Genomic DNA, 12,478 nt, shown 5'->3' with positions numbered 1-12,478 from the left:
GCCACAACTTTCTGTTCCTACTCTTTCTAGCACATGGCACAGGCAGAAATCCTGAGATTACCACCCTTGAGGACTTGCTTTTTAATTTTCCTAACTCCCTATATTCCCTCTTCAGGACTCATCCCTATTTCTCTCTCAGTCATTGGTCTTCATGTGGTCCACAACATCTGGCTGCTCATCCTCCCCCTCCAGAATGCTATGAACTTGATCAGAGATATCCCCTGACCCTGGCACCTGGGAGGCAACATACCATCTGGGAGGCTCGATCTCACCTACCAAACCTATCTGCTCTCCTAAGCAATGAGTCCCCAATTACCATAGCTCTCCTCTCCCTTTCCCTTCTGAGCTGAGGGGCCATCCGTTGCACCAGAGCCATGACCACCACAACTGGTCCCCAGTCGATCATTCTCAAGAACAGTATCCAAAACAGTATACTTATTGTTGAGGGGAACACCATTGGGATGCTCTGCATTGTCTGCGTATTGCCCTTCCCTCACCTAACAGTCACCCAATTACCTGTCTCCTGACTTTTAGGGGCAGCTGCCTCCCTGAAGCTCATCTCTATCACTGCCTCAGCCTCTTGAATGATCCAGAGTTCATCCACCTCTAGCTCCCTTACACGGTCTCCCAGGAGCTGCAGCTGGGTGTACCTCCTGCAGGTGTAGTCATCAGGACAATTGTGTTGTCCCAGATTTCCCACATCCTGCCCTAGCTGCTGTCTCCATGAATTCCTCCTAATTTAAATTCAAAGATCTTACCTCTATCTTGTCTCTATCTATCTCTTTCTCTATCTATATTTCTCTCCATCAATCACCACTGTTCCTTATGGATTTACTACCACTCTCTGCCCTAATATGCTGGTAATGTGGCTTCTGGGGGAGGTAAAAAACCTGTGGCTAATTTCAGGAAAAACTGGGAAATTCCTCCCCGACTTCCTAATAGCAGTCAAGCAGAGCTCCAGAAAATCGCGAAAATATGTGATACATTACCAGCTAGACTTACTCTAATAACTAACAAAATAACTAACAGTTATTGTTTTAAGTCCTTGTATATTAAAATGAACTGACACTCATGAATACTTAATAATCACATAACAAGATTTATTAGAACTTAACTGAACTCCATTTATTTTAAAAAATGTGTTTTGTATAATACTTTATCTCACATAGCTGTTCTCTATTTAAATTAGAAGAGAGACTGTCTTGACATGGGATTTCAGGTGCACGTTGCAAGTTTATGGTTGATCAGATGGAATATTGGCAAAAAAGGGCTAGTGCATTTGAGACATCAATGACAAGGATATACTCGAAATCGTGAACGTCATTATTCTTGTTCACCTCAACAGCAATTTTTCCATGTTATAAGCTGGAAGTGGTGGTCACCAAGGGGAAGAGTGCAGATTAGGTTGGAGGTGGAACTTAATGGAATTAAAATAACTCCTTTCTTTTCATTTAAGTAATGGAACTATTGTGCTTTTTGTTCCAAGGCAAAGAATGAAATGCAGAAGGCAGCCAGAGGAAGTGAAAACAATGCTCTGGGTTTCAAAAGTGGCAGACGTCGTTGGGGTCAGATCGCAGTGAAAACTACGGATAGTTGGGATGATTTTGATAGTTCTGACTTTGGAGTGTCCTTCTCAAAAAAGGGCATCGTAGTGCCATTGAAGGAAGAATGCAATGACAGTGATCTTCGAAGGTACATCAAGCAATTTGTTTCAATTGAGATGTTGCACTGTAATGTTCTAAGCTTGTTACAGCAATAGGAAAGTGTTGCACTTTTTTAATGTTCTGCTATCATTTTTGTTTCAAGGCCTTGATGCATGCTGATTTTATAAATAACATTATTGAACATTTGATTATGAAGCAACATGGGCAGTTCAGCTAACATGAGTTCACTCCAATATTCAGATTTCATAGAATGAAACAAACCAAACCCATTGTATACACTTTTTCACTATGACAAAAAATGCTTACAAATTAGTACATCATTCTTCTTTCAATCTCCATTTATTCACATAACAATACATTTGTAAGTTATGAGAAATTTGTCATCCTTTAAACAAACTTAAATGAATGTTTAAAATATTTAAAGTTATAGAGTATTTTGATCCATAGTTTCTATTTAAGGTTACCAGAAAGATTTATTTTGTGTGAATGGTTAATGGAATCGTGAAATAAGTTACCCAAAAATGTGATCAATATAATAGCAATGAATGCCATTCCTAGAGCATTTTTGATAATTAAAATGTCCCAAACCACTGCACAGAACATGATTATGTGCAAAATTCATATTGGTCAAAAGGAGGGAGGTTTTATGGAGTATCCTACAGAAAGAAATGAAAATGGAGAGATCTGTTGTGTGAATTTAAGAACTTTCTGTCTGCATTTGCCATGGTCCTATTATCAGTAGTGGAGAAATTAAAATTTGGGATTAAGAATGGCGACAAGATTTTCAACAATTATTTTCTGAAACTACGTGGAATTCTATTCTGAAACTAGGGCATTCATCCTCTCTTTGTACTAGACATTCATTATTACAACTTAGGGTAGTAGACCAGGCCCACTATTCCAAAGTTCAATTGGCTAAATTCCATTCTAATCTCCCATCTAAATCTGCTAAATGTATAACTGAAGAAGGTACATTCTATCATGTTCTGGTTGTGTTCCTCTCTTTCCAATTTTTGGGAAGGGGCATTTTGTACCTTGTCTTTAGTTCTTAATATTAATTTGACTCCAATGCTTTTATTGCTCTCTTTGGAATAAGTAGGCTATCTGGTTTAATTCTGACTGCTTCACAATCCCATGTAGTTGCTCTCACCTCCCTTATTGCAAGAAGAGCCATTTTAATGAGATGGAAAGATGCTCTCTCTCCTGCTCATAATCAGTGATTTTTTAAATAATTATCTTTCATACATGTAATTAATAAATGTTTAAATAAAACTAATGATTAATTATTTTTAAATTACAATGGTTACATGATGGTTTTTAGCCTACCCTTACCCTACCCACTCTATACCTCCCCACACAAAAAATATACAAAAAATTATAGCGGCCCATCACCATGGCAATCGGGCCGGTGCTCTGGGTAGCGACTGCAACCAAAAGCCAGCAGACCACTCAGCAGTACTGGCCCCAGCAAGCGAACTGGAGGACGAACGGCTAGGGCAGCATAAGGGCCAGCAACCCCAAAATGGCACTGGCCCTGCTGTACAGCCAACAGACAGGGACAGTACGCATGGAAGAAGGCATTGTTATGTAGAAATGTACCCGCGCATGGGAAACCTCCTTTTGTTATGCGGGCCGTTGCGTCAGTGAAAGAGGGAAACAACGAGAATGTGAACAGTATAAAAGTCAGGCTTTAGCCCCCAATAAATGAGAGCTATACCTGACTACACTTGTGTGTGTCTTTCTTCACGTAGCACACAGCTACAATGGTGACCCTGACGGTTTAGATGGCATCTAAACCCAATAATGAGTGAACAGGCAGCAGTCAACACAGTCACCCTCAAGCTGCCATCCTTCTGGACAAATCAATCACATGTGTGGTTTGACCAGGCTGAAGCAGTTTCAGATCCGGCAGATCACAGCGGAGTCCACCCGGTACTACTATGTGGTGAGCACTCTGGACCAGGATATGGCGAGCCAGATGGCTAACTTCATCCAAGAGCCCCCATCAGAAGGCACCGCCTTCAAGGATTTACTAATCGAGACCTTTGGGCTCTAACGGCGCAAGAAAGGGGCATGTCTGCTCCACTTGGACAGGCTAGGAGACAGGCCGCCATTGGCTCTAATGAATGAGATGCTGGCCCTCCTTGGAAAGCCTGAGCCCTGCATCATGTTTGAGAAGGCATGTCCAAATACTCCTGGCAGACGCCAACTTCAGCGACCCACGGAAAATCACAGCATGAGTGGACATTCTGAGGAAATGGAAAAGAGAGTGCTTGGCATCCATGGAGCTCGTCAACAAATCCTGCAGCTAGACCCCTGCAGACCCTCCGAAGGATCAGCAGCCCCACAGATGAGGTGATCCCAATGACCAGTGATGTTTCTACCACCAGGGATGGGGCACTCCCGGAGCCTGCCATTGCAGATCGCCATGCATGTTCCAGGGAAACACCAAGGCCAGCCATCACTAATGGCCACGACAGCTGGCCAACAAGATAGCCTCTTTTACTGTGGGACCACCAGTCTGGATAACAATTTCTCATGGACACTGAAGCACAGGTCAGCATCCTGTCCCCATCAGGACAGGATACCAGGAGCAGACAGGCGGGCCCCACACTGAGGTCTGCCAACAACAGCATGATTCAGACCTACAGTACCAGCAAGGTCCAACTGCAGTTGGGAGGCAGCCTCTTCTTGTGGATGTTCACATTGGCTGCAGTGGAACAGCCACTCCTCGGGGCAGACTTCCTGTGCGCTCACAGCCTGCTCGTGGACCTTAAGGGTTGGAGACTTTCCAAGCCTTCCCCCTCAAGGACGCCAAGTTTCCAGCACCCCACCTGGACTCCATGCAGAGATCCACAGACAAGTATGTCGAGTTCCTAGCAGTGCCCGAAGGCCCACCCCTCCACAGATGAGCAAGATGTCTTCCTCCTGAGAAGCTCCAGCTGGCGAAGGAGGAATTCAAGAAAATGGAAGAGCTCGGCATAGTATGGCAGTCAGACACCCCATGGGCTTCTCCCCTTCACATGGTGCCCAAAGCCACTGGGGGTTGGAGACCATGCGGTAACTACCATTGTCTCAATGAGGCCACAACGCCAGATCATACCCTGTGCTACATATCCAGGACTTTGCAGCCAACCTGCACAGGGCAAAGATCTTTTCCAAAGTGAACCTTGTGTGGGGATATCATCAGATCCCAGTACACCCCATGATATCCTCAAGACTGCTATCATCACCTCATTTGGCTTGTTTGAATACCTGCGCATGCCGTTCAGGTTGAAGAACGCTGCACAGATGTTTCAGCAGCTAATGGACACAGTGGACCAAGACCTGGATGGCACCTTTGTCTACTTGGATGACATCCTCGTTGCAAGCAGGGATGAACAAGAGCACTTGGTACACCTCCACAACCTCTACATTTGGCTGAGCAAATTTAGACTGACCATCAACCCAGCCAAATGCCAGTTCGAGTTGGAGGCCATCAATTTCCTGGGCCATATGATAACCAAGGAATGGGCCACACCACTACCCAGCAAGGTGGAAGTCATCTGGAATTTTTCTAGGTCCAGCACGACATGGGGACAACAGGAGTCTGTGTGGATGATCAACTTCTACCACAGGATCATCCCCTTTACCGCCCGGATTATGCGGCCCTTGTTCACCCAAATGGTGGGCAAGGCAAAGGACATAACATGAGACTAAGAGTTAGCAGAGCCTTTTGTAAAGGCCAAGGAAGCTCTGACAAGTGCCACTCTTTTGGCACACCCCAAGGCAGATGCTCCAGTGACCCTGATGGTGGACACCTCAGGAACGGTGATCGGTGGTGTTCTGGAGCAGCAGATTGAAGGGAGTTGGTGGCCCCTGGCTTTCTCAAGCAAACGTTTGCAACCTCCAGAACTGAAGTACGGCGCTCCCGACAGAGAGCTACTAGTGCTGTACATGGCCATCAGCTACTTCAGGTACTTCCTCAAGGGCAGGAATTTTACTGCCTCACAGTCCACAAGCTCCTAACTTTCACCTTGGTCAAGATCTCAGACCCCTAGTCAGCCCGCCATCCATGTCACCTGTCTTACATCTCAGAGTACACCACAGGCGTAAGACACAACTCCAGCAAGGACAGCGTGGTGGCCAACACACTATCCAGACAGAGCATCCACGCACTATCGAAGGGAGTGGACCGTGGTGTTGGCAAAGGTGCAGTCAGACAATATGGAGATGCCCCAGTACAGGACAGCCATATTGGGACTGCAACCCCAGGAAATCCCAGTTGGTGCAGGTAACACCACCCTCTTGTGTGAAGTGGCCACCGGACAGGTTATACCTATTGTCCCAGCGGCTTTGAGATGGCAGGATTTCAATTCCATCCACAGACTGATTTACCCATCCATCAGGACCACGGTCTGACTGGTAGCCAGCAAATACGTATGACATGGATTATGAAAATATGTCAGATGTGTGGGCGAAGGCATGCACACAGTGTTAAAGAGCCAAGGTGCAGTGGCATACCAAGATCCCACCTCAGCACTTCAAGCCCGCGGAGCGAGGGTTTGACTACATCCATGTGGACATAGTGGGACCACTACCAGCATCCCAGGATTTCCGCTACCTGTTCATGATGGTCAACCACTTCACTAGGTGGCCAGAAGCAGTCTCGCTGGATGACACATCTACAACATTGTGCACCACAGCCCTCATCTCCTCCTGGGTGGCATGGTTCAGGATACCATGCCACATCACATCGGACAGAAGTAAATTACTTACCTGTTTGTAATAAAAGGTACATTGCAGAAGTAAATTACTTAGTATTGTCTCTCCTGATAAGAATTTCCAGCTCACTACAAGCCAATAATAACATTGTTGGACATAACTTTTCCCGCAAGTATCCTCTTAGTTGAAGATAATAAAAAAGAATATTCCAGGATATTCCATATTTATTCCTTAATTGTTGAAGTGACATTAATTGACCTTATTCATAACAATCTTTAATATTTTATTGCCTTTGTGAAACTAAATATTTAAAAATTGATTATCTTTATTAATAAATATAAGATTACTTTGAATCAAAGGTGTCTTTGGTAATATCCTTTTATTCCAATTTCGTTATTTATCTTATTCTAGATAGTGATCAAATGTTTCAGAAATGGTGCTTCTTTCATGCCGGTTATCAACTTTGAATTCCATTTATATATAAATTCTTCTCCTATTTTATCCAACTCTATTTTTACCCATGCCGGTTTTCCTGATCCCTCAAAAAAAGAAGTAAAAAATCTCATTTGAGCCACTTGGTAATAATTCTTAAAGTTAGGAAGCTGTAAACCTCCCGTATTTATATTTCCATGTTAATCTTTCTATAGAAACTCTTGAAGTTTTACCTTTCCTAAGAAATGTCCTTACATGTTCATTTAATTCTTGAAAAAAAAAACTTTTGTGGTAATAGTATTGGTAAGGTTTGAAAAAGATAATGTGTTTGTGGAAAAATATTCATCTTAATACAGTTAACCTTTCCTACTAATGTTATTGCCAAGGTCATCCATTTTGTTAAATCTTCAACTTTTTTAAATAATAGTGAATAATTCTGTTCATATAGATTGCTTAATTATCTATCTGAATCCCTAAATATTTGATTGATTCTTTTGTCCATTTAAATTGATTATTTCTTTGATAATGGCTATAATTTCCTAATGTAATTATATAAGGCATATGGCATAATTTCACTTTTGTCCCAATTTATTTTATAACCTGAAATGTTACCATATTCTTCCAAATTTAGATGTAGTTTTTGTAAGGAGGTCTTAGGTTCTGTCAGGTATATTAAAACAGCATCTTCAAATAAACTAATTTTATACTATCCTGACCGACCTTGAACCTCTTAATTTCTAAATCACTCCTAATTACCTCTGCTAGTGGCTCTTTAGCTAAAATAAACAGAGCTGGGGATAAGGAACAACCTTGCCTGCTAGATCTTGCCAATTGAAATGAAGCAGACATTTGCCCATTTGTCACTACTTTCACTTTAGAGTTATTATGTAGAAGCCTTAATCCAGTTTATAAAAGTTTTACCGAACTCAAATTTGTCTACCACTTCAAACAAGAACTCCCACTCCAGTCTATCGAATGCTTTTTTTGCATCTAGAGTTACTCCTACACTCAGATCTTTCCTTCTTTGTGCTGAGTGAATAGTTCTAATTAGCCTAGCCACATTGACTGCCGATTATCTCTTTTTCATGCATCCTGTCTGATCCATGTTTATTAATTTAGGCAATAATTTAATAACTCTATTCACCAATATTTTGTCAAGAATTTTGTAGTCTACATTTAATAATGAGATAGTTCTATACAATGGTGGTTTTAAAGGATCTCTGTCTTTTTTTTGATATCACAATAATTATTGCTATTGAAAATGAATCTGGAAGAACTCAACAACAGGCTTGGATATGATGCCAAGGTGATGAATTGTTGGGTAAATTTCTGTCAGTGACTTCAGTTTCACAAATATCTAGTTGAAGGAAAATTCCACTCATTATAAATTTGGATATCAAACATAGCCTGAAAATTGTGGATGATCTTAGGTGAAGATTAAACTCAAAGGAATATTGATCTTCCCCAAATGAAAACATTCCCAATTGCCATACTTAAGTCCATCTTCCCCTCTGGTTCCCATCTTTCTTTATAAGTTGCTCCTGTAAAACAGTACTTTACTTCATCATCATTAAACGGAATGAAACAAATTATCTTGATGCTTCTAATTATGTAACTCACATACACACACACACACACACACACACACACACACACACACACACACACACACACCCTCCCCCTCCCCCAAGTTGACTGCTGTGTTTCACACATTACAACAGCAACTTCAAGGTTTTGAAGCTCTCAAGATGTACAAAAATACCAAAAGTGAGTCCTGTATGTTTGTGCAGCGGTTGGAAATTTGAATAACATTAAGCATGTGCAATGATCTGGATTGTCCATGCACTTCTTCTCGCACACCATTCCACTGAAATTAATGGATCAGCTGTGTAAAAAGCCATAAAATTAGTCTGTTGCTCTCAAACTATGCAGCACCAGTAATCAGACTAATTTCTCTTCCACTTTATCAAAAGAAGCTTACCGCTTAAATCTGTCCCCAAGCCCCATTCTTTTACTATTGCAAATCATTACTTGGACATCAGTCTCCCAGTTCATATCTGTGTAAATCTAAAAGTAAACATTCCATCTTTTCAATACTTCCGTTTCTTTGATGAATCAGTTTTACTGAACTTGCTCTCTCCCATATTTCCTTTCCTGGATTTAATCTTTAATTAATTTGATTCTTTGTGAAATTTTTTATTTGTAAAATTTTGCATCAATATTCAAAAATGCCATCCCCTGTGTATGGTCATTAAAAACACCATTAAATAGTAAAATGTTTGGCAGTTTAAAACGTATCTGCTTTCTCTCCAAAATGTATCATTTAGTCTGGACTTGCTGATTATTCTCTTGTGTAAACAGCAACATTAATTCTTATGATTTGTAGCACAGCTGAACATAAACAACAAAACGATGACCACAGAGGAACAAACACTGTTCCAAATACCACAGTGCCAAGACTGTATTCTGGATTATCTGCATCCTCAGCAAGGCAACACTATTTGAGGCAATCAAGGTACCTTCCAGGTAATTAAAAATCTGCATCATTTATCAGGTTGCAATTCATTCTTTTACCTCCTGTGACATTGAGATCAGCAAGTCTGAAATGTTCCTTATTTAGTTTCTGATACATCTAGCCACTTGATGCATTGCTATTGGTCCCAGCACCCCAGACCTAAGGCATTAAAGAATGCCGAACAACAGGCTTATGGTCCACAACACTGGCTGGAAAGTAGATGCGCAAGTGTAAGAATAGTTACAAATTATGTTCTTTATCTTTGCATAGCCTGCTGTCACTTCATTTCTGGACTTGCACACGAAAATATAGGTGGAGTACTATTTCTGGAGAGCTTTACCCTGATGCAAATCACTCACATTGCTAATGTTATCACCCTGAAAATTGGTCATTGCAGCAGGTGTTTCAAGTTTTATTCCTGCCCTATATGTGGGGCAAGCCCATATTTAATACCCATCAACTGCCCATGAGAAGATGAATTTGAACCATTTTTTGAACAGATGAAAGAATCTTTCCAAGTCAGAAAATTTCCTGATGGAAACAGGAGACAAGACTGCAAGTGGAACCATTTCCACAGGCTTGGTAATAATGTATTTAAAGGGTGTTGTGAGAGAAGCCCTGGCAAGTTTCTGCAGATATTTTGTAGATAATGCACACTGCAGCTATGATGCACTGTTGGTGGATGGGACAGTCATCTTGAGAGCTAATTTGTGCTGCTGGAGATGGAGGAGAATTCCTCATTACAGTCTTGACATAATACCTTGCAAATGTCAGAAAGGGACTATGAAATCAAGAGTTGTGTCGCTTGAACCCTCGGCCTCAGCTCTTGTAGCCCCTCTGGTTATGTGGATAGTCTTGTTATATTTGCAAAAAATATAACCTAACCTTCCCACCACCACCCCTCATCCCAAGCCCCTTGAGACATTGAGAATGGGAGTTTCTGATATTAGTACCATTAAATGAAAAGAGATAAGATTCTTACATTCGAGAGGAGGAAGCCATTGCAACAGGGACTCAGACCAATAGAGCTTGTAGCAGCTATCTGTAATATCCAATTCCTCAGATTATTCCCTGAAGCTCTGCAATTTTTTTCTCCAATTTTCTATCATATTTCTCTTTGATAGGGATGATTGAATCCGTTTCCTCACCTTTCAGAAGGCAGTACATGTCTTCTGGATCACAATAGCTCGCTGCATGGAATAATTAACATCTGTCACCTCAAAAAAAATGGCGGCACTGCCAGAGCTGCTGCAACCACAGGGAGCAGAGACACTGTGCTTCTCCACTGGGTTCTACTGCCCAATCCAACTATTGACGGTTCCATATAGGCTTTGAATGGGCTTTTAAAGGAACGGAGAGTCGTTTATTTTAAGGTTATGTGACCACAGGGTCTAGGCCAAAGTTGGTGATGCTTGTGTTCAGAAGTGGCTTGAAAGTGTTGCATACTCTGGGGAAGCAGCAGACTGGCACAGAACACCAGAAAACAGGGAGACCAACCAACCTCCATCTGAGAAGGAAAAGCAGAGGAGATGACCATAAGGGACAGTGACCATAGCAGTCAACCAGTGAGGGGCTCTGGATCTGAAGAACTAATTGAACACTCACACTAGGCTGCAGACTCCTGGAGTCTGGCTGAAGGGGTACCAGGTATCGGAATTGGCTGGCAAAAGGAATTGGACTGAAGTCTGTGTGGCTGTAGAGGCTGTGGGAGTACTGGAGATGAATCCACAGATACTCAGTGATTTTGAAGGGACTCTTGCTTCTCTGTCTCTTGGCCCTTTCACACAGTCAAAAACCCAAGTGTAAAGGTGGAGATTCTCTTACTTCCATGAATGCACCATGGCCGGCTCCAAGGCACTGACTGCAATCCCTCTCGGGAAGATTCAACAGCAGAGCACTGCTCTCCGCTGCCTAGCCTGAATGTAATGCCATTTGAAGTGGATGGCTGGGGCAGGCTAATGACATCCCACCGATAGCTTGGCGCACATGAATGACATCGACTCGGCGAGCAGCACTACGGCACCAGTCTCCTTGCTCCCATTGGCTCTGGAGGACGCTACGAGGCACTGCTCAACATGAATGTGATGCAAGAGCTGCCTTTTAGGGCTGCTCTATGAAAAGTAAGTTTATATTTTACCCTCTGCGTTTATAGCCGGCCTCCAGGGTGAGGCTTGGCATGAAAGGACCTTCTGTCTGTAAGAGGCACTGGGCAATTTCTGCTGATGGTGAATCTTGTCTGCCTTACAGCAGATTAAAGGCAGTTTCATGTAATATTACATCTATTTTACTACATTTCAATAAAAGAATCTGGAAGTTTCTTTGCCATGCACTTTGAACCTCTCCTGTGGTCTTGATGGTAGCAATTGTGACATTAGACGAGTTGCAGTGGGTACAGATTGTACTGACAATAACCACACCAGCAGTGCGAGTATAAGACAGCTTTAATAAACTAATATGTACACGAAGAGGTCTTGTCTCTCTGCAAGGCGAACCTAGAAGGCTGGACTGTAGCTCTGGACTGCTTTCTATACAAGGTCACCGGGGTGACCCCTGGTGAACTAGTGGTGTAATTACATATCACCACATTCACCCCCCCTTAAAAATATCATTATTCCCCCCCCCAAACCCGTCCTCCTTCCCTTGTTTGTAAGTTCATAAGTCCAAACTTTTTGGTGGCTTTCGACCTCCTCGTTAGTGGTAGAGGGGTGGGGAGTGTGGTCTACCTTTCGGCCTTTCTTGGTGGAGTGGGAAGTACTAGATGGCTGTGTGGGCTGGGGATCTTCTTGTATGGGATTAGGTCCTGCCATCAAGTCTAGGGTGGTGATATTTTGTGGGGCAGGGGTACCCAGGGTCCTGATTTCCGGGGTGGGTGGTATAGTCCTCTGGGGTGACTCGATGGACGACTGTTCTAGTGACTGCTGCTGCGCTCCTTGTTGATCCGTAGACATCTGTGTTTCCTCCGCGTTGTTCACACATCCGGCCAGCGTGAGATCCCTGGTGGCCACCGAGTATTCTCTTCCATCTGGGAATCTGACGAAGGCGTACTGAGGGTTCGCGTGCCTCAACTCCACTTGATCCACCAGCAGGTCTGCTTTGTGGGGTCTGTAGTGCTTCCAGAGGAGAACAGGTCCCGGTGTCATCATCCATTTAGGCAGCACTGGAC

At 42.8% G+C, this 12,478-nt stretch overlaps 1 protein-coding gene across 8 annotated transcripts in view; it reads left to right on the top strand.

The window, feature by feature from the left end:
• mak (male germ cell-associated kinase) overlaps positions 1–12,478 on the top strand; it is a 98,758-nt gene that overhangs the window by 63,937 nt on the left and 22,343 nt on the right. For 7 of the 8 annotated variants that reach the window (XM_069913350.1, XM_069913351.1, XM_069913347.1 and 4 more), the window contains 2 exons: positions 1,487–1,692; positions 9,187–9,326. In XM_069913350.1, the coding sequence (XP_069769451.1) occupies positions 1,487–1,692; positions 9,187–9,326 (346 nt within the window). Of the gene's footprint in view, positions 1–1,486; positions 1,693–9,186; positions 9,327–10,439; positions 11,547–12,478 lie in introns of those variants that run through there. The other variant, XM_069913352.1, reaches the window with a different exon arrangement.

Source organism: Narcine bancroftii, chromosome 1 (genome assembly GCF_036971445.1).
Source record: "Narcine bancroftii isolate sNarBan1 chromosome 1, sNarBan1.hap1, whole genome shotgun sequence".
NCBI classification, from domain to species: domain Eukaryota; kingdom Metazoa; phylum Chordata; class Chondrichthyes; order Torpediniformes; family Narcinidae; genus Narcine; species Narcine bancroftii.
The sequence above is the reverse complement of the archived record's forward strand: the minus strand, read 5'-3'. Positions and strand labels throughout refer to the sequence as shown.